At 40.8% G+C, this 23674-nt stretch overlaps 1 protein-coding gene across 3 annotated transcripts in view; it reads right to left on the reverse strand.

Moving 5' to 3' along the window:
• Window positions 1-23674, reverse strand: part of kcnc3b (potassium voltage-gated channel, Shaw-related subfamily, member 3b) — a 65238-nt gene that overhangs the window by 557 nt on the left and 41007 nt on the right. Inside the window, exons 4-5 of one of the 3 annotated variants that reach the window (XM_053620303.1) lie at window positions 19646-19834; window positions 4264-4418 (exon numbers count right to left, since the gene is read on the reverse strand). The exons of 1 other annotated variant lie outside the window; for it this stretch is intronic. In XM_053620303.1, the coding sequence (XP_053476278.1) occupies window positions 4264-4418; window positions 19646-19834 (344 nt within the window). Of the gene's footprint in view, window positions 1-4263; window positions 4419-19645; window positions 19835-23674 lie in introns of those variants that run through there. One more of the 3 variants, XM_053620286.1, reaches the window with a different exon arrangement.

Below are 23674 nucleotides of genomic sequence, written 5' to 3' on the forward strand. Positions count from 1 at the left end.
GTGATGACATTGTTGTACCTTGAATTTCATGCTAGGTTGTAGTGTGAAAAATCGCAGAACACACAATTTTTGGATATTTTGCATGTTGTTTTTAAAACAACAAGAATGGAATAATCCACCCCAGATACATTTATTACATTTAATACTTAAAAATTGTCATTAAAGAGTTAAAAAAAAAAAAACACTCAGAAAAGGAAACTTATTAGTTAAAACGGACAACAGTAGAAAGCTGGGGTGGCTTTACCTGTCGATGGTGGTTAAAGTTAAGCATGCGAAAGTTCTGTTAACAGATAATTCACTATTAACTGTAGTTTAAATCATTCAAGTAGCATTGGATTCATTATATGATTTGTAAACACAAACTGAAATAGGCATGGAGAAGTTAAGTAGAATCGGGAATGCTGGAGGTTCTCGAGGAGAATCACACCAATAAGAAATGTTGCTGACATTTGGGTCATCTGTAATTCCATTTAGTGGTTAGAAGGTTTTTTGTTTTGGGGGAAAACAAATCAGGTGAAATTAAACATCATAACTTTTATTAACTCTGTGAAATCTTTAGAACATTTACCTGCAAGAGGTAACCTAGGTCAATGTGGTACATCTCGAGGAATATATCTTAAAAATGATGAGTTAATTAAGCTCGATGTACATGTTTGAATGAATAGTGGGTGCACATATGGTATATATTGATTTAATGTAGTTAGTGCAAACGAATACATCAATATAATGCACAAACACGCACAACAAAAACATACACTACATACTATACACCATATGATTTGGACATGTAAGAGAATAACCAAAATACAGTGAGATTATACATTATAGTTTATTTTAATAGGTTTTGACATATATTGTGTAGATACAGGTATGTACAGCAAAGTTGGCAGGTGAAGCTAGTTAAATCTAGCTAGTGGTTTATGTTTATTTAATTTTTTTTAAATAACACACAGCAGCTTAAAATTAGCCTCATAGAGGGAGCTCATGTTTTCAAAACAAACATGTCTGATTTGTCTGAAAGTGTCCTGATCGTGTTGTATTGGTTACAACAATATGGAACACACTACACAAAGAGCTGAGATTTCAAATTCTCTACATTCTGTTCTTTCCCAAAAAACCTAAGTTTGTACAACGACATACTACAACAACAGGACAATAATATAGATATACACAAGTGGACACTGACTGGATGACAGATGGAGAAATGGTTGTTGGTATTGATCAAGGGCATACATCTCCTCCCTGGCTAATCATTTTATCATTTAATAAGTAATGGATTTTGTTAGTGAATGAAAATGCCTCTTGAGCTCTTATAGGCCACGCTGCTTGGAGACTCCAACTTTAATGGAACATGAGCAGCTCTGAAGGAATCACTATTGCACTATTAGGATCGCCCATAAGACACACAAAAGGTGTTTCCTGAATCTGTCACGGTAACACCATCCCAAACGCTAGAATTCATTATAGCGTTCTTCCTAAAATGTAAAGCATTTCAGAAAAAGTTCCCAAATACACAAAATCTATTGTAACTTTGTTAAATGTTTTTAGGAACATCCCCATAATGAACTGAAGCCAAGTGTGTTTACAAGGTGTACAAGTGTAAATGCTTGTGTAAGGACTTTTAATATAAACTAGCTGCTAAATAGGATGTGCTAGTACAAACAATCTCTTTTCTAGCAACATTATCATATATTGTTTCCCAAATAGAGAGATTTCCAAATTGAAAATGTCTAAGGAGCTAAAAACCTTTAAGGATTCAAAAGAAACCCTTTCCCCCAACTTTGTTCTTTTAAGTTTTCATTGTCAATTCAAAAAAAGAACCTTTTTGTTAAATCCTAGCGTTTGGTATATGCCCTGATTTACTCCTACTTTGAACATTACATGCGAAGATCATTGGGTTCTAGTTTCTGGAAATCTTGTCCCAGCTTTGCTATGACAGGTGCCATGTTTAAAACAAAATGGCTCCTTTATGCACACCGACAATCGGCTAAGCAACATCTAATGCTAACATACATAAACTACCTAAATACCAATAGTACTTGCAATTATTGCAATATATTATTATTTGACTTTTTTTTCTGATTCCAAGGAAGCACTTTCTCAGAAATGGCTTTATTGTCATTTTTTGTTCTTTTTCTTTTCTGAAATTCTGGAAGCACTTGGTCCGACAGACCTGAATATTTTCTATCTAACAAAAAGATACACAGATACTTAACACTTGTGTATATATCATATACAAATGAAAACATCGAGAAAAAGGAATGTTTTTAACAATAAAAACAAAATCATCTTCAAAATACATTGAAAATAGATAAAAAAAAAACACAAGACATTAACAAGGACAAGACTAACAAATCAGGAAAGCAGAGTAGTAGAGTAGTTATATAATAATCTACAAATCTGACTTCATACACTATTACTTTTTCTTTTTTTTTTAAGGATTAAAAAGATTTTTTTGCACATATATTTACAAAACACATGTGCGCACGAACAGAGTTCCGAACTCCAGCATCATGAGTGGTGTATTACACATTTTGCGTAAATATATATGTACTATAAATGGTATTGAATTTTTCCAGATCAAAATGATTGCTTACTTTTTCAATTTCACTGGGTTTGGGTAGTAGAATAAATAGAAACGGTATGAAAAATGTTCAAATAAATAATGTAAATTAATGCCCAAATTGTATTACTTTGCACTTTAAGCCTGATTATTTGAGGGCATTATTTTTTCTTTATTAGATTGTACAAACGCAGAAAAAAAAAACTGGACAGGATGAACAAAAAAGCAATAATAATGTCGATATGTACTAAGAATGTAAAGAAAAACAAAAAAACTTAATGTCTTCAAAAACAACAAAGGATAAACAAAATGATGTGAATTAATAAATCTAGCAGCATCCCATTAGAAATTTATCCTCCATCAAATTTATCCTACATGAATGTAACAATATGTAGCTAGTTAGCAAAAAATTGTGGATAATATTAGTTAAGTACTTGCCAAGATACTAGATAATCATAGCATTATTTAAACGAAACCAACCATAGTTTTTTTTTGTGCATATATAATAAATCTGACCTTTATTCTAAATCTGTTTGCATAAGGATCATATATACTAGTGTATACTCATGTACGCGTTCATCGCATTAAGAAAGTTTAGTGATTTTAGTGATTATTATCCAGTCCCATGAAGGATGAGGTTAGCGAAATGTCAGGAATGAAGGTATTAAAGTAGCTCTGTTCATCTTCATTGCGTCATTCTTTTGGCGGCCCATTTTATTTCTCGCTCTACCGATGAGATCGAAGACATTTGGCCCACAACGGTACGAGAACAGTAGCTACTTGTATAAACAAACAAACACACATACTGTTCTCTAACCCTAGGTTCACACTAGAGAGCGACAAAGCCACAAGCGAAAATAAATTCGACAAGCGGCATCTTATCTCTCTCAATTTTGCGCAAATTAGCTATGAAGAGCAAACGCAACAAACTGGCCGGACTGATTCCTCGGACAAATCCTGGTCCGACGTTTCTTCAGTTCCCCCGCTCACAGCTTTAGTTCCTACCTGCAATCAGTTCCCATTTTCTGTTCGATCCTCAAAAATGAAAGAATAACTTATAACCTTATGGTTTCATCGTATCCGGTCATATTTGACCTCTCAATAAATGGGCATAGAAAACTTCAGAAGAAAAGGAAAGCTTGAAAGGAAGTCGCAGTTGAAGTTGAAGCCTCTGGTGAGTGTATATACTGTAGCTAGTAGAGTTGCTTGCTTTCCTAACCTGACACCGAAGCTAGTATGTGATAGTGCATTAGTTAATTTGTATTTGACTAGTTGACTAGCAGCTACATTTAGGCTACTACCATTTTCCACAAACATGCTGGACAGCGCACAATAGCGGTCGCTGCACGAGGCTACAAGTAACACAAGCGACTTTTCACTTGCTAGTGTGAACCTAGACTAAGGTTTTACGACTTAAATAGCATTTTCCCCCCCAATTATTAGTCCTACTAACTAATTTCAATCAAATATTTGCATTGATCTCACTAAATACAATGCAGTGTGTCTTCTCTTAGCATTACTTATATGCATGCGCCTGAAGCGGAGTGGACAAGGACAGAGGAAGAGCTTTCTACATTCAGGACAGTTATTGGTGGTTATTGCTTCCATTGAGTTCCCCTGGGAGACCGGGCCTCCATCCTCTTTTCCTGTCCCCCCCCCCCCGTCCTGAGTTTCTAGCATTTTCCATGTTGCTTTTCGCTCTACAATATGGAAGGGATGGGTGAGCGGCAGCGGCGCAGGGGTCCCGGGGCCTCGTAGGGGTCATAGGGCGCGCCGGTGATCGGGGTCAAACGCAGCGACGACCCTGCCATTCCCGATATGTTGTTCAAGCTGCGAGATTTCTCGTAGCCCGTGGCTGCCGTTTGAGCAACCGAAGTTTAAAGGCGTTGTTAATGATTGGATTAGTCAGTTAGTAGTTAAATAAACGTTTTTGTTTTTGTTTTTTTGGGGGGGGGGGGGTGTTTGGTCAGAATTAATGGATGGACAAAATTTCAAAGTTGGATAAGTGAGTTAGCAAAAAATTGGGTGAGAAAACATAACCGAAAGTGTTTAGAAAGCAGACATGAAATAAGAGGAACTCAAACAAATGTTGAAATAAAAGGAAGACATCAAGAAGAGACAGAGACACACATACACACACGCACACACACACAAACATACACACAGGACAAGACAGGACAAAACAAGAAAAGGCGAATTATGAATTATGTCATACATTTCTGTCCCATAAAATCCACCACAACACACAATTCTTCAAAGACTACAGCACTTCAGCAACTCTGTCAGCTGAAGGAAACACTGGTTAAATATCGTGTCTTCCACAGGGGGAGTTATATATGTGTTTCAATCAACTAGAGACAGAGTGGCACGGAGGTCTAGTTTTAGTACCACGGCGAGTACACGCCTGAGCCCTTACATCACACTCTGTACTGCTGGAGGCTGTCAAAGACACCACGGTCGGCCATTTTGTTGTTGTTTCTTTAGCATCTTCGTTGAATATTAAGAGTGTGGCCCAAAGTCATATGTAGTTAAATGTTCTTAGAAAAGCATCAGGCGTTTTCAAGAATGTACCAAACGCTAAAATAGTGTGTGCATAAAGTACTATTCGGACGGGATTTGTTTTCTGGACACGTGTCTGTTAAGTAATGGTGCTGTAGCAATTACAATTGATTCGCAATACCTTCGTTTGATTCTACACTTCCCAACAGCAAAAGAATGATGTTGTGCTTACGGCCAGCTGACACATTTTTACTTTTATATTCGTAAACCTTGTAAATCTTAACAGCGCCAAGCACCAACACCACACTTCACACCACACTTGGCCCGTGTCTCCGGATCAATTCTGGGCTCAGTTCATGAAGAAGCCTCATTATCTCTAGTTTGTTTTCATACAGACAAATTCTTCCTGAGCTGCAGATCGATTAGACAGGTACCCCACTTTCATGGGTCTTACTCCCTAGTGATTTAGCCGCAGTATCCATCTATCCATCGAAGGGATCCTGGAGCCTATCCCAGGGAATTTGGGGTACAAAGCGAGGGACAGCTTGGATGGGGTGCCAACCCATCGCAGAGTACAACCAGACAAAAAGGGTACAGTTGGAAGCACCAATCAGCCTACAATGCAGTTCCTTGGACTGGAGGAGGAAACCAGGGTACTCGGCGGAAACCCGCAAAGCACTGGGAGAACATGCAAACTCCACACACACAGGGTTAAGGCAGGATTCGAACCCCCATCCCTGGAGGAGTAAAGCAAACATGCTAACCGCTAAACCACCGTGCCCCCCCTACCAAAACATTCAGGTGTAACCGATGACAGGAGATGTTTTCATGCGCAAGTCCATTTGAACTGAACCCCCAGAGACTGGTTTCCTATAGTGCATCCAGATTTAACATCATATTTTTTTGCTTTTAACATACAAGTTGCCTCTTAAATATACATCTTTAAATGTGTGTGACAGTTTGCATCATTCTCATTATGCTATAAATTAGACCTGTTGTTATAATGCATTGTTCAACACCAGTAGCTTCACTGGCAGATGTTACATTTTAGCCCGGTCATGGCAAAGCAGTCTCGTCAAGGCCACTCTTTCAGAAAACATACAGGGTTCGAACAGGATGACTGTTCAGAATATCAATGATCAGGGTATCAATGATCAGGGACCTATAATACACTAAAACCTAGTTTACGTCCCCTGGCCTTTTTCCCCCCAATCTTCATCTGATCAGTTTTGGCAAGCCTGTGCTCACTGTAGCATCATATTCCTTGGCTGACAGAAATGGAAACTAATGTGGCCTTCAACGTGTTCAGATGCTTTTCTGTTTACCACGATTGTATGGAATGGTTATTTGTGTTACCATAGCCTTCTTGTTATGTCAAACCAGTCACTGGATGTTTTTGGATTTTCACAACATTCTGTGGGAAAAATCCCAGGAGACCATCAGTTTCTGACATTTTCAAGCCTGTCCACTTGGCCACAAAGTCTCTGACATCACATTTTCTTCTCATTCTGGTGCTTTCCCTGCCTGGATTTATGCACTGCACTGCTGCCTTGTGATTGGCTGATTTCTTGGAGAAGCAGGTGTACAGGTGTTCCTAATAAAGGTCAACCTTAGTTGATTACCAAGCTGATAGATTGCTATCGAAAATGCTAAGATTTTTAGGTTCTCTTTTTTAGTGACTCATCTTCGTTTTTTTTCTTGTTTTATTAGAAAAACCTGTCATAGACTAGCGTTTGGGACACACTTTTAAACCAGAATACTAAAACTTAAACTACATTTTGATCAATTTTGATACTTGTGGATTAACCTTGGCCACCTCCAACAGCTCTTTAAATATCACACTTCCCTTGACTGTGTGGTCATAAAACCTTCGCTCTGTTATCATAAGCACGATTATGAACTATTCCCATTGAATCTTATTCAATTATGATGTCAGGCTTATGACTGTACCCAGGCTCGGCTTAAATGACCAGACATTGAAGCGAAAGTGCAAGCAGCTTCTTTTCACCCACATTGAATTCTTTTCCCTCTTCTCTGTTTTTCGCAATCTCTCTCTTTTTTGGTGTGTGTTAGATGGAAAGAGTGTGTGTTAGCTGGAAAACATGAGGAAAAGGGAAAAAAAAAACGACAGTTCCCTATTTAAATAGATGATTAGGACACATGCAAACACACACCACACACATTTATGCATATGTACACACACTGGCTGTGGAAGGCAACAGGTAAAAATGCTACATACAATACAGTGTGATACACTGAATATTCACTGAATTGCCAGTTTATTAGTACTACAACTAATAATGTGGCAACCATGTAGAGGAAAACACATACACTCCATCACACAAATCATCTAGACAGAATTCAGTCCGTAATGTCATACATCAGTGTGTTGTAAAATCAGCAATAACAGTCTCTTTCTCATTAGATCTATTTTCCCTCTGTCTCTCTCTACATCACTGGAGCTTTAGCAGACTTTAGCGAGAAAAGCTCTGAAATATATATGAAGACCCTAGACATGACACACACACTCACAGACTCATTCAATTAGCAACCACAGATATAAATGACCAAAACACTTACGGGTTATTGACTAACACATACAAATGCACCCGCCACCATGTTTCACAGAAACTCTAGTCACCTGTAGTGGATTCATTTTTTTTCCCTGCAGCTTGCACAGGTTTTATTTTTTTTCTTCATAACTGCAAGTTTGATTTCTCTCATTTGTTCTCATGCTTGAATACCAGAGGGCGGAGCTGGGCATGCGGGGGAGGGGGTGGGGGGGGGGGTTAAAATACCCTGTACTATAACAAAACAAACCTTCCAGCTGTTGTAGCAAATATAGGGTTTAATAATATTAAAATACCTTTTAATACTATATATATATAATTTTTATATATATATAAAATTAAGCTATAATATATTATTAATGCTATTTAATATTAATTATATTAAATATCATATTAATATATTTAATCATTTAATCAATATTTAATTAATGATTTCATCAATATTTAATTAATGATTAATGAATTATGATAATTATATCCATATAATTATATATATATATATATATATATATATATATATATATATATATATATATATATATATATATATAATTATATGGATGTCTGCTTTTACTTTTATTTGTAGCAGTAATTTTACTTGAGAAAGGTTTTGGATTCCTCTGCCCTGGGTGGCAAGGACACATAGAGACAAGTTAGCGTAACAAATTGGTCCGAAGACATTAACTGATTTTCAATAACTTCAGCTGATAGGTTTATATCAACAAGCTCTTTCTAATACTTATGATTTCTACAATAACAAAAGTAACAATAATGTATGGTACATACACACACACACACACACACAGACACACACATATATATATATATATATATATATATATATATATATATATATATATATATATATATATATATATATATAATTGTATCCTTTACATAGCAGGAACTTTTAAGTCAGTGGTGGAAAGTGAAAGATAAAATGAAGGAGGTCTTTGGGAGTGGGAAGAGAAAATGACACTGACTGTGGTGGATGGATTATAAGAAAATGGAGGCAAGGCCAGCGTTTACACCACCTTCATATTAAATGCAGATTAAAATGAGAGCAAACCATTGGGAAAGTTACATCAAACCAATATACTGAAATAGAGACAATGCTCGAACAATTATTGTGTATGTACTGTGATATACCACAGTGCTGTCAAATTGTTGAATCTGATTGGTGAGGAAAAAATTGCAAAGGTTACCAAATCGCTGTGGTGAAATAATCCCACTCAAGTGTTAGTACACAGTATGGCCGTTTTATTTACTGATACCAAATTCCTAAAATACACCACTTATATGATAAAATCCTACCGACTGATTGGCTGGAGGGAATTCAATAAACACAGTAAAGTACAGTATTAGCATATTAAATACCTACCTACAGTCACACCTAAGAAATACTGGCACTGCACTGGCGGCCTGGAGATGGATGGAGAATGAGATGAATGTTAGTCAGTGGAGAGCAATAATGAGCAATGGAGAGTGAAAGACATGAAGAGAAAAAGAGGGTTGAGCAAACATCAAAACCAGTTTTACAATCTCTAACCTTGTATAAATATTATATATTATCCTGCTATGATATGTACATATGACCTTTAAGAGCAGGTGTTCACATTTTTCAGAACAACAGAAATGACTCCACTTTTATTTGTTGGAGCTTTGTGCCAGTTAATGCAATTTTTATTTTAAATGAATGAACATCAGATAGCAGACATATCATTTAAAAACAGAGTCAGTAGTCTACTTTAAGTCTACATTACATCTCATATGAATTCTGTAGTAATTACTAAGCTAACCCATAAACTAGCATTAATATACACAGGCTAAGCCATGAACGGATGTTTTAACCCATAACCTAGCATTAAACAGAATCAAACATTAACTAGCATTGTAGAAAACAGGTTAACCAACAAACTAACATTAGTAAACACAGGCTATACCATGAACTAGCATTGTACAAAACCATAAATTTACAAATTTGCATAAATAAACATCAGCGAAACCATGAACTAGTATTGTCGAGAACACCTTAACCCACAAACTAGCATTAATATACACAGGCTAAACAATGAACGGATGTTTTAACCCATAACCTAGCATTAAATCGCCTCAAACATTAACTAGCGTTGTAGAGAACAGGGTAACCTACAAACTAGCATTAATATACACCGGCTAAACCATAAACGGATGTTTTAATCCATAACCTAGCATTAAACCGCTGCCAACATTAACTAGCATTGTAGAGAACAGGGTAACCAACAAACTAGCATTAATATACACCGGCTAAACCATGAACTAGAATTGTAGAAAACAGTTACTGCAGTTTACAAACTAACATTAATATACATTAGCTAAACTAGCACTGTAGTAAATGTTTTAACACTTACACTAGCACCAAACAGCCTAAAACAAGACCTAGCATTGTACAAAATGATTAACCAACAAAACAGATTTAATTCAGTTCAAATAAATAAATCTGAGTTGCATCTCATATGAAGTCTCTCGTTGCCTTCTTGCAGTTCGCTAGAGAACTAGCTAAGCCACAAATTAACAACAATACGTTAATAGTAGGAACTAACATTGTTGTAAATGTTTTATCCTGTCAGCTAGCAATAAACAGCCTAAACCATGAACTAGCATTGTAATAAATGGGTTAATCCGCAAACTAGCATTAATATACATTGGCTGAACTAACATTGTAGAAAACGGTTTACCCACAAGCTAGCTTTGAACACGCTAAACTATGAACTAACGTGGTAGTAAGACCTATTTGGAAGAGGTTTGTATACATTTTTTTTTTTTTAAAGAAAAAGAAAAAGAAACATTTGGATGTTGTGATTGTTCATAAGCATTCAATTCTATAATTAGGTCATGGTTGTGTATTGCTTTGAAGGCCATATGTACACAGAGATCTTGGAGATGCCTGTTCCTGCAACATGTCAATGTATTGATCTGCAGGAGAGGGTTCGTATAACCCACAATTAAATTCTATTGATCCGGGCTCGACCAGAATGCAAATCAAGAGTGCTAGCGGTGGTGTGTTTAGCACGTGAAGGTGTGTAGCTTGTAACATGAGAGCTCTTTTGAAGTCTTTGAAACCACTTAAGCACTCGGTTAGCCTCTGTGGGCTAGCCTAGCCACAGTTAAACAGGCATCCAAGCGGCTCAGCTCAGGAAGGGCTAAACTGCCTGTGATACAAGCTTTAATAATGCTCTGATACCCATGACATGACACTGGTTTTAATATTTGAAGGCACATAGTACAGAGGTCATGCTGAGGTCAAAGGTCATGCAGATGAACATTTGAAAGGCAGAACAATGGAATGTGTGAATCGATATCAATATCAAACCACTAATGTACTGAAAAATTAACAACCCCCCCCCCTTTAAAAAAATAAAATACCATATTTTCCAGACAATAAGTCGCTATGAAGTATAAAATGCACCTACGTAAATATTATTTTGTCACATCAACACCATGTAGATAGCATAGACGTAGCATTTAGCATTTCTGTTCCTGATAAACGTCTTTAACATAACAGAAATCAGTGGTACAATTTATTAGCTGTAAGCAATAATATAAACTGAACTATAAATTTAAATTCGCACTTTATTTCCTTAGACATACGGCACGTTCTGGTTTAGTCAAATAATTTTTCGGCTGTCAGAGAGCTGGCGGACTCAGTTCGGACTCAGACTGACATGAATGTTTTTACTTCAGCTGGAAGAACGGTGGTAATTATTATATAACATGAAGGTAGTGGCAAATTATCACAACTGCTGTAGTAGCAGGTCTACCGTAAAACCACTAACGATCGGGCTAGTACAATTGTTGCCGCATTTTCTAGAGTGCAAAATACTTGTCTTATAGTCTGGAGAATGCAGTACTACTTACCTACTTTAACTGTGTAGTCCCGCCAATGGGGAGGGGGGGATTAAAAAAACGCAATACATTTTCGGTATAGTCCTTTCGCTAATCAGTATAAATGTTTAGATGCACACTTTCTTACTTGCTATTCAAGCAAAAAGATGTTACGTACAGCAATTAATAAGAATGCTGTGCATATACAGTGCATTCGGAAAGTATTCACAACGCTTCACTTTTCCCACATTTTGTTATGTTACAGCCTTATTCCAAAATGGATTAAATTCATTATTTTCCTCAAAATTGTACAAACAATACCCCATAATGACAACATGAAAGAAGTTTGTTTGAAATCTTTGCAAATTTATTAAAAATAAAAAACAAAAAAAGCACATGTACCTAAGTATTCACAGCCTTTGCCATGACACTCAAAATTGAGCTCAGGTGCATCCTGTTTCCACTGATCATCCTTGAGATGTTTCTACAACTTGATTGGAGTCCACCTGTAGTAAATTCAGTTGATTGGACATGATTTGGAAAGGCACACACCTCTCTATAAAAGATCCCACAGTTAACAATGCATGTCAGAGCACAAACCAAGCCATGAAGTCCAAGGAATTGTCTGTAGACCTCCGAGACAGGACTGTATCGAGGCACAGATCTGGGGAAGGGTACAGAAACATTTCTGCAGCATGGAAGGTACCAGTGAGCACGGTGGCCTCCATCATCCTTAAATGGAAGAAGTTTGGAACCAGCACGACTCTCCCTAGAGCTGGCTGTCCGGCCAAACTGAACGATTGGGGGAGAAGGGCCTTAGTCAGGGAGGTGACCAAAAACCCAATGGTCATTCTGACAGAGCTCCAGCATGTCTCTGTGGAGAGAGGAGAACCTTCCAGAAGAACAACCATCTCTGTAGAACTCCATCAATCAGGTCTGAATGGTAGAGTGGCCAGACGGAAGCCACTCCTCAGTAAAAGGCACATGACAGCCTGCCTGGAGTTTGCCAAAAGGCACCTGAAGGACTCTCAGACCAAAGATTGAACAAAGATTGAACTCTTTGGCCTGAATGGCAAGCATCATGTCTGGAGGAAACCAGGCAGCACTCATCAACTGGCCAATAACATCCCTACAGTGAAGCATGGTGGTGGCAGCATCATGCTGTGGGGATGTTTTTCAGCGGCAGGAACTGGGAGACTAGTCAGGATTGAGGGAAAGATGAATGCAGCAATGTACAGAGACTTCCTTGATGAAAACCTGCTCCAGAGCGCTCTGGACCTCAGACTGGAGTGAAGGTTCATCTTCCAGCAGGACAACAACCCTAAGCACACAGCCAAGATAACGAAGGAGTGTCTACAGGACAACTCTGTGAATGTCCTTGAGTGGCCCAGCCAGAGCCCAGACTTGAACCCAATTGAACATCTCTGGAGAGATCTGAAAATGGCTGTGCACCGACGCTCTCCATCCAACCTGATGGAGCTTGAGAGGTCCTGCAAAAAAGAATGGGAGAAACTGCCCATAAATAGGTGTGCCAAGCTTGTAGCATCATTCTCAAAGACTTGAGGCTGTAATTGGTGCCAAAGGTGCTTCAACAAAGTATTGAGCAAAGGCTGTGAATACTTATGTACATGTGCTTTTTTGTTTGTTTTTTATTTTTAATAACTTTGAAAAGATTTCAAACAAACTTCTTTCACGTTGTCATTATGGGGTATTGTTTGTAGAATTTTGAGGAAAATAATGAATTTAATCCATTTGGGAATAAGGCTGTAACATAACAAAATGTGGAAAAAGTGAAGCGCTGTGAATACTTTCCGGATGCACTGTGTGTGCATATATATATATATATATATATATATATATATATATATATATATATATACACACACACACACAGCCCATGGAATTTTGTTCCCGCATCTTCTTCCATGTTAACTATACATTTATCTGTGACTGTTACATAAGTCAAACATATGCTGATTTCATATGAAATGCTTTCCCATTAAAAAACGCACGAGCTGATGGAGAGGTGAAAATAAACATGTACGCAAGTGTCAATCATTCCAGATTCATATGGTGATCAGCGTTTTTGCCGTATTTTTGAACGATAACTTGTACCAACATTCTCCGATGATAAATTGCAGAGCTCCTACACAAAATGTGCCAAGGCTGGCAGCTCTGTGTTTTGGGTCCGTGTACTGTGATATTTCTCATTGTTACCATTTTACTGTAACAAATAAATCAGTTATTTAGATGATGATGATGATGATGATAATGATGATGGGGAAGAGTAGGAGGCCAAAAGGACATGTACAACCACCAGTGATGTACAGCTTTATATACAGATGGGATCCAAATGGCCAAACCAGCACAAGCACATGTGCTTACACACACACACATACTGTATCTATGTACACAACTTATATAGTGAGTTTGTGTTGTGTGTGAAGAGTCCACTCCAATATCCAGAGCAAGGTGTGTGTGTGTGTGTGTGTGTGTGTTGGGTGTAGTGCCCTGAATAATCTCTCAGCCATACACACATTCAGTCCTCTTTATTTTCTTTCGACACCGTTAACCACGAAGCGTCTACATGTAGTAAGCGGGATGAAATCAATAAAACAGCTGTACAAAAGCGCTTTTCTGAGCTGAAACGAGGTAACTATTGTAGCTAGGTAACGTAGTTCATTCGAAAATCAACTAGCTAATAACGTAAAGAACGAGCCGAGTAGCGTCGACGCATAGACACACACATTCATGACTATTCATGACCACCGAGTAAACCGAGGAAATATAAATGGTGCGAAATAAAACGTTCCGTGACCTTGCTGATTGATCCATACTAAGTAGGATACTCGTTTCGTTATCGGCATCGCTATCGAAAAACAAACTCATACATGTAGATACATCCGGGATACGTAATCTTCTTGTTCCCAGGTGTCCCAGGGTACTGACTGTCATGTAGTTCAGAGAATATGAAAATGTTGCTCACAAAGTAGGCACCTCGCAAAAGGTCCTCATAAAAAAGTAACTCAACAAACATACCTGCCTCGCTTACCCACCTACACACACACACACACACATTGTCTTTTATTAGCAAACTTGTGTGTGTTTGTGTGTGTGTGTTTGTGTGTGTGTGTGGAGGCATGTTTTCATATCTTGGTGGATAAAAACAGTTTTCCTTGTGGGGACCAGGTCAAAATTGTCAGATATTCCTAAAAGAAAGAACGAAAGAAAGTTTTCCTTGTGGGGACATCTGGCTGGTCCCCACAAGGAAAACTTTCTTTCTTTCTTTCTTTTTTTAAGCAAACTGCAGCTTTTATTAGAAAAAAACCTTAGTGAAGATAAGGTTTGGCTTAGATTTAGGTGCAGTATAGCATTAATTAGCTGTATTAATAATGCTAATGGAAGGTCCTCACAAGGATAGTTAATAGGTAAGTGTGTGTGTGTGTGTTTGTTTGAGCTTGCTCTGGATATTACAGTGAGACAAGAGAGCGTGGTGTGTCTGGTTGATCTACACTACAACACTGCAGCTGAGCAGGTAAGGGATTAGGGTTTAGTGTGTAGAACTTTAGGGCTTATTAGGACGTTGCGGTTTTCGGGGACTCGTTCTTACCTTCCCTGTTAGTCTGTCCAAATGTCCCTGTGTCTGTCTGTCAACCAGTCAGCCACACGTCAGTGTGTGTCCACGCCTCACACTTACTCAACCCACAACAAACCTGACACACTTACCCATCTACACACACACACACGCACCTGAAGTAGTGAGGTTGTGTGTGTGAAGTCTTATAGGTCTCGTCTCCTATTTCTCCTCATCTCCTGTCCCGCTCTTTTTCTCCTGTTGCTCTCTGTCTCAGACCTGAGGACATCACTCACACAACCTCACTCTGACCTCAATTTGACCTTTGACCTTTAACCCTGGAGGGACTGTTGCCCCAAGCCAGGGCTGAAAGTCACTGAAGTGGACAGAGCAGGAAAAAAAAGGGCAAAACACGTTAAGAACAAGATAAGCCACGTCACGAAATACACACACACACGCACGCACACACGCATACACGCACACACCCACACACGGCGCAGAGAGGACAGGGTAACACTAAAAGAGGAAGTAGAATGAAGAAGCCCACATACAAACGCGTGATATGACACAACCTGAAGAGAGAGACAATACAGAGGGGGTGAGATAACACCAAACACACACACACACACACACACACACACACAGCAATAATCTGCAGTTCCATATTTAGTTGAAGCTGTTATTGTGTTTTTTCATGTGACTCATAATTGCATTTGAACCCAACCAGTGCAACACACACACACACACACACACACACACACTGATAAGGCCTACTGCACTGGTACACAGAAAGAGTGCAGGGTAGGTTTACACACATCCACTATTTTGTATCACTGTTGGATAAAAAACAGATAATTAATTATTGGGGACCTCACTGCACTCAACCAATCAAGCCAGGTGTTGACACGTGCTGCGCTCATGACATTCAGCAAAAAGATGCCTTGACACCCCCACTCCTCCGAAGAGCTATACTGTACAAACACCTTGTTTAATACTTTATAACTTTAAAACATGTATTGTATTGTATTGTACTGTATTATTATTATAATAATGTTCATTATATTACATTGCTCACCGGGTGCTCGGGACAAGCAGATTTCGTATCCATGTTATTAAGTAAGTAGCAACATTTTCACTGTCTTTTACGCGTGTTTATGTTTATCTTTATGTTTACGTTTGCATGCTGTGCGGTGGTAAGACGCACCTTGATTCTGTAACGCTAGAGCAAGCTACTAGTCAGTCCTTCAGGATTTCATCGCAGAAATGAACGCAAAATCAAGGAAACTCCACAATATTCGCGGGAGCTTGAAATCGTTCAAAATGACCGCAGATTTTCCGCACGTTTGGGCCAAGATGCGTTGTGTGACGTCATCATGACGCACATTCACTCCGTCCGTACAGGATTTTCTGCTGGTTCTTTTGTTTTTTTGGAAAAACTATGCGAATTGGCGAAATTGCAACCGCACGAAATTGTCTGTTGCTAAACGAGACCTTTTTAGCTGTACTCATGTTCGACGCACGTGAATCGAAGAGGGCTTTTGCTGAGTGTGCGTCGTGATGATGTCGCATGCCATATCTTGGCCCGAATCAGCGGAAAATCCGAGGTAATTTTAGGTAAGGTAAATCCGAGGTAAGATTTCGAGCTCCCGTGAATAATGCTAATTATACGTGCTAAGTGAAGATTAGCATTACAGAAAAAAAAAATTAGCGTTCAGTGGATGGAAGCAGAACGTGTGTGAAACCTACCCTTAACTCTTAACACTCATATAAAGTACACACAAATACAAAATGTACACTCTATTGAGACTGCAGGGAAGAAAACACACACATGAACCCACTGCATGTGTGTGTGTGTGTGTGTGTGTGTGTGTGTGTTTATGTGTGTATCTGTCATTATGTCCCTGTATCTCTGCTGTATTTTCTGGACTATAAGACATATTTGCTCTGCCCTCTAGTGGAGTCCTGCGTAAGCAGTTACGTTAATTGGTCTACGTGTTAGGTGTTTTATGGTAGATGTCGTATTTGGGGTGCGCTACTCCGACAGTTCAATTTGTTTGTCTATTTGTTAGGGAGGCTACTCGAGTTGCTATAGTAACTTGCTTGTCCGTTAGGGGTTTTAGGGGTCGTTGATGGTAGTTTGCCTTGTAGTTGTCGTCGCTTCCGAAAACAGAACGGTTGCGGAAAGACTCGAGTAGCCGCAACCTGATTCTACTCGGTCGTAATCGGGAATGAAGAATCGGATTGACATTCCAAGCGGTGTAACTTTAGAAGATCCTTACGGCCAGGCGTCCTGTCAGCGGTGCTATCGGTGGTCTACCCTCAGCGACCAATGAAAGTGAAGGCATACAAATCTCTTCGTGCCGACTTTGTCGTTTGTGGCACGCTCGATACGTAACATTTTACGATCACAGTATCGAGGACGTTATGGCACCGAAAGCTGAGGTGTTGCCTCGATTGTGTTTGGACAAAATGAACTCGTTATAAAGGTGTCCGTTATAAACAACTCCTCAGTAAGAACGTGAGGGATCTAGTACCTAGGTATCAATTGTTAGCTAGCTAATTTCTTCTTTCACAAGCTGGGGGACACCCTGGACGTGGGTGCAAACCCGCCGCAGGGCACAATCGAACCTCCAACCCCTCAACGGAGGTGCAAGGCAAATGCGCTAACCAATAAGCCACCATGTCCTCCTAGCTGGCACGCCAGCATCGCTGATATGAAAGTGAGCTATTTAGCTGAGATGGAACGGACACTGCGAAGACGGAGCTTGCCGCCTGTAACCACAACCGCCTTCTGTAGGTTCGGAAAAGTGTTCTGGTTATTCGATAATACACGTGTTTACACATCAGATACATCAGACAATTGTCTGATTCCCGCTTTCTTTTGTCTTCCGGTTAGGGTTTTTGCAGTGGACATGCTACTCCAGGTGTTACGGTATTTGCACGGTACATTTACACTATTTGAACTAGTTGGCTTACAGCCGAGCAACAGCTAACGCGCGCCTGCGAGCTAACCATCAATAACAGTCGAAGTACATGTCAATATTATCTGTTTGTGTCTTTATAGTGGAAAAACAGTAGTTCCGAGAGAGAAAGAGAACAGGGACATCAGAAATAAGAGCATCATAGGAATAGAGCAGATTTAGGACGAGCGTAAATGGCTGGCTTGTATGTTTGTGTGTGTGAGAGAGCGAGAGCGAGAAAGACATGATGGGATAGTTGTGTCTTCATGGCAGCTACTGTATATCAGGCATATGTGCTATATTATCCGGATTTTAACTGACCAGGAGAAATGGAAAGTGGCTTGTTTGGGATCTACTGGGATGAACAAATCATTTGGCCATATTTTCGATCGCCAGAAATGAACGCGAAATCAAGGAAACTCTGCAGTATTCACAGGAGCTTCCTGCAGATTTGGGCCAAGACGTCATCACAGTGCGAATTCAGACCAAGCCCTCTTCGATTCACATTGCGGCGAACACGAGTACAGCTAAAAGGTCTCGTTTACCGACAAACAATCACTGCGAAAGACCGCGCAAAACAATTTCGTCCGATCGCGATCCCGCCAATCGAAGTGGTTTTCCCGCAAAAAAAAGTCTGCAAATTGCATCGCAAATTTAAAAAAAAAAAAGAAAAGACACAGCAAAAAAATCAAGCATCTTTGCCCCAAACAATCATAAAAACAACTCCACGAAATCCTTTTACGTTCGGTATACTGAACATTTAAATATGATATTCAGTACAACCGCACTCTTGTTCGTGCGATGTTGCGTAATTAGCTAGCCCGGTGTGCTGTCTAGTCCCATGCTTTGGTTTCCCGTAAACCTTTGACTAGGTTAAAAAGTGTTCGCTAACGTAATAAGCTAATAACATATCGCCAAGCTAGTTAACTCAAGGTCATACTGTATATATGATAGCACATAGTACATCTTAAACCAGGAATGTTATACGACAACTTTGTGCTAGACTTTTTTTTCCCCTTTTGTTTTGGTCAGTAGGTGGTCAGTAGGGGGCAGTGGTGGCTTGGCGGTTAAGGCTCTGGGTTACTGATCGGAAGGTCTGGGGTTCAAGTCCCAGTACTGCCAAGCTGCCACTGTTGGGCCCTTGAGCAAGGCCCTTAACCCTCTCTGCTCCAGGGGTGCTGTATCATGGCCGACCATGCACTCTGACCCCAGCTTCCTGACATGCTGGCTACTCTGCTGTACTGTATACGTGATTAATAACGACTCATTGTTTCCACTCGGAAGCACATTTCAGTTAAGCCTAGCTACACACCAAAATAAAACGTTTTGCTTAAAGAACCTACAACTAGAAATAAAAACAAATGGCCTGGCCATGATATCTGCGTGTCCCACACGTCATTTTCCCGGTGGTCGCGATGCCCGGATACGATTTCAGGCATCATGACGACATCGGAAAGCTGGGATTAGACTCTGGGGCGACTTATAGTCCAGGAAATACGGTATGTATTCGACTGTATAAGAGAGTGTTTTTATTCTAGTGTAAACTGGCCCCTGTGTTTAGAACATATGAGTAAAACAAAGCATGTGTGTTTTGTGTGTGTGTGTACGAGCATACCTTTCCGGACATTAGATTCTGCGGGCCTGAACTCGCGCGTGTTGAGCAGGAAGCAGGCTCGGTCCTGCTGGTAGCGCTCGCGTGTTCGCCCCACCGGACTGCGCTCGTCAGGACTCAGCACCTGGTCTATGGTGGGACAGTCCTCGTTAGCCAGCGCCGCACTCGATGCGTCACCGTTCTGCTTTGAGTCTGACCGAGAGGAAGACAGGGGGAGAGAGCAAGAGAGAGACGGAGGGAGAACAAGAGTGGAGAAAAAGAGGAGGGAGAAAGAGCAAAAAAAGAAAGAGAGAAAGAGGAATGGACAGGTGGAGAAAGGGAAAGGAGCAAAAAGGGAGAAAGGAGGAGCGAGAAAGAGAGAGGAATGGAATGAGAATTGGGAAGAAAAGGAGAAGGATGGAGAGGAAAAGGAAAGAGAAAAAAGGAGAGAGGTGAAGGATGTGGACGAGAAAGCGAATTAGGGAGAGAGAAGGAGGACGAGGTAAAGGGAAAGAAGAAGGGAGAGTGAAAAAAGTGAGATAAAGGGTGAGAAGTAGAAAATCAGAGAGAGTGACAGCGCGAGAGAAGGAGCAAGAAAGGGATGGAGAGAGAGTGAAGTGGTAAATGGACAGAGAAATGGACATAGAGAGGAAAGAGCAGGGGAAATGAGAAGGAGAACATAGGAGAGAGAAACGATTGAGGGGGAGAAGCAACAAAAGAGAGGAGAGGAAGGAGAGAGAAGGAGGAAGAAAGAGAAGGTGGTAGAGGAGAAAGAGAAGGAGAGAGGGAAAGGTAGAGAGGAGGGAATGAGGGAGAGTGAGAAAGTGGTTGAGGGAAAGAGAAGGAGGATAAGTGAGGGAGAGAAAGGGGGATTGAAGAGAGAGGGAAACAATGAATGAGAGAAAGGAGAAAGAAAGAGAAAGGGGTTGAGTGAAAGAAAAGGAGAGAGAGAGAGAGATGCAGAAAAGAAAAAAAAGGAGAGGATGGAGAGATGAGACATGGCAATAGAGTGGAGGAACAGCACGAGTAAAATATGTGGCGTGAGAAGAGAAAAGGAAGAGAAGAGAGGAAGAAAGAGGAATAAACATACTGCAGCAGCGGAAAAAAGAGATGCAGAACAAGAAAGGGGAAAACAATGTCACTTTTATATTACTACACACACACACGCACACACACACACACACACACACACACACAGAGCGTAATAATATATACAGTATATATCATGCTCTGTATTTTTTTAGGTCATATCTGCAGTCTTCATTCTAAGGGGCGGAGATAGCATGAATATATTAGCAGGAGGTGTGGTCAGGCTGCTGTGACATCCAATCAAATCATGAGGTTATGTTTTAGCAGCAGCCGGCTGTTGCATGTGAGCCTCTGGGACACAGGTTATATCAGCGACTTCCTATAACGGCTGTAAACAGTCCGAGTCTGGGATTTTAATTCGAGAGTTTATTCATTCTGGTCGTTCAATTATTTCCAAAATCACACACGATATGTGCTGCTATTCAACCAATAAACCGTGTCGTTGTTGATATGGCGACGTCCTTGTTAAGCATATGTTCACTGACCGTTCATGGAAGGAGTCTCCGTTGTCAGTGATGAGGTTTTTTTCCGACACAGGGGGGTCTTCAGGACAGAGGACTTTAGCTTTAATAAACAATACGTTGTTTCATCGTTTGATTTAAAAGCTCTATTCATGTTCATGGACAAGGGAAGATAAGACGCATCAGAGAACGATGCGTTCGTTGCTCGGCTCCGAGGTCAGATGGCAGGTTGTTAAGGTTGGACTAGGATAGTCGATTATAAATCGTACAGCTTGATAGATGGGATCCATATGTGATTTCCCATACAGTGCCCTCCACTAATATTGGCACCCTTGGTAAATATGAGCAAAGAAGGCTGTGAAAAATTAATCATAATTGTTTAATCTTTTGGGGCAGTGGTGGCTTGGCGGTTAAGCCATGCGTTACTGATTGGTAGGTTAGGGTTAGGGCTAAGGTGGGGGGGGGGGGGTTGCAGTGGTGGCTTGGCGGTTAAGCCATGGGTTACTGATTGGTAGGTTAGGGTTAGGGCTAAGGTGGGGGGGGTTGCAGTGGTGGCTTGGCGGTTAAGGCATGGCTTACTGATCAGTAGGTTAGCATTAGGGCTAAGGTGGGGGGGTTGCAGTGGTGGCTTGGCGGTTAAGGCATGGCTTACTGATCAGTAGGTTAGCATTAGGGCTAAGGTGGGGGGGTTGCAGTGGTGGCTTGGCGGTTAAGGCATGGGTTACTGATCAGTAGGTTAGCATTATTGCTAAGGTGGGGGGGGGGTTGCAGTGGTGGCTTGGCGGTTAAGGCATGGGTTACTGATCGGTAGGTTAGGGTTAGGGCTAAGGTGGGGGGGGTGCAGTGGTGGCTTGGCGGTTAAGGCATGGGTTTCTGATCGGTAGGTTAGGGTTAGGGCTAAGGTGGGGGGGGGGGTTGCAGTGGTGGCTTGGCAGTTAAGGCATGGGTTACTGATCGGTAGGTTAGGATTAGGGCTAAGGTGGGGGGGGGGGTTGCAGTGGTGGCTTGGCAGTTAAGGCATGGGTTACTGATCGGTAGGTTAGGATTAGGGCTAAGGTGGGGGGGGGTTGCAGTGGAGGCTTGGCGGTTAAGGCATGGGTTACTGATTGGTAGGTTAAGGTTAGGGCTAAGGTGTGGGGGGGGGGGTACAGTGGAGGCTTGGAGGTTAAGGCTTTGGGTTACTGATTGGTACGTTAGGGTTAGGGCTAAGGTGGGGGGTGGGGTGCAGTGGAGGCTTGGAGGTTAAGGCTTTGGGTTACTGATTGGTAGGTTAGGGTTAGAACTAAGGTGGGGGGGGGTGCAGTGGTGGCTTGGAGGTTAAGGCTTTGGGTTACTGATTGGTAGGTTAGGGTTAGGACTAAGGTGGGGGGGGGTGCAGTGGTGGCTTGGAGGTTAAGGCTTTGAGTTACTGATTGGTAGCTAAGGGTTAGGGTTAGGGCTAAGGCGGGGGTGCAGTGGTGGCTTGGCAGTTAAGGCTCTGGGTTACTGATCGAAAAGTCAGGGGTTCAAACTGCCACTGTTGGGCCCCTGAGCAAGGCCCTTAACCCTCTCTGCTCCAGGGGCGCTGCATCATGGCTGACCCTGCGCTCTGACCCCAACTTTCTGACATGCTGGGGTATGCGAAGAAAAGAATTTCACTGTGCTGTAATGTATACGTGATCAATAAAGACTCATTATCGCTATTAACCTTTGGATCTTCTGTTCAAATAAATGTCACAAAAAGACTCTGCTCTCATGGATGTCAAACACTAGACCCTATTGAAAACCCCCATCTCGGACGCTTTAACTCAAGACAAACCCAACCCAAAGCCCACCTTCGAGGTGGCTTTAATAATCGGAATGAGAATTAGGAGGCGTGTAACCCGACGACTCTGAATACGCGGAACTTTTGAATTGAAGTCACGGACTCTGACACATGTTCAATTCAGTAAGAAGAAAAAAAATGGCTGAGGTCTGAAATTACGTAAATAACTGTGAATGAAATTACGGAGAAGTTAAAATGGCTGACCTTTAGGAATGATTCGTTATCGGGCCACAGACGGCACCTGCTGTTTACTCTGCACTGTTTATGTAGGACTGCTTCTGAAATGCCTATGAGCTAAAAGCCTCCTGGGATCTTCAGTGGTGGCACACACGCGCATGTGTGTGTGTGTGTGTGTGTGTGTGAGTGTGTGGAGAGTTTATGCTCAGCAGATGGAATGCTTTGGGCTCATATGGACTCACTAGTTGATCGTAAATATGAAAATCATTTCAAACGGAGGTGCCTCCTGAGAAAATCTCGAACACAAGCACACACAATGCTTTAAGTGCACTTAAATGCTCTGCATTGTTCTCCCATCGTGTCTATTTGTTACCCTGAGAAATGAATGATTCAGCATTTTCGAACCGCTAAATTGAATTACAAAGTCCATTTCCTGTACTCTTACACACTGAAGAATGAGGACCAGGGGTGTCATTAAAGCCACAACTATCCACTATCCCTTTATTCTCAATGTAGTTGAAT

This window comes from Ictalurus furcatus, chromosome 1 (genome assembly GCF_023375685.1).
Source record: "Ictalurus furcatus strain D&B chromosome 1, Billie_1.0, whole genome shotgun sequence".
Lineage (NCBI taxonomy): Eukaryota > Metazoa > Chordata > Actinopteri > Siluriformes > Ictaluridae > Ictalurus > Ictalurus furcatus.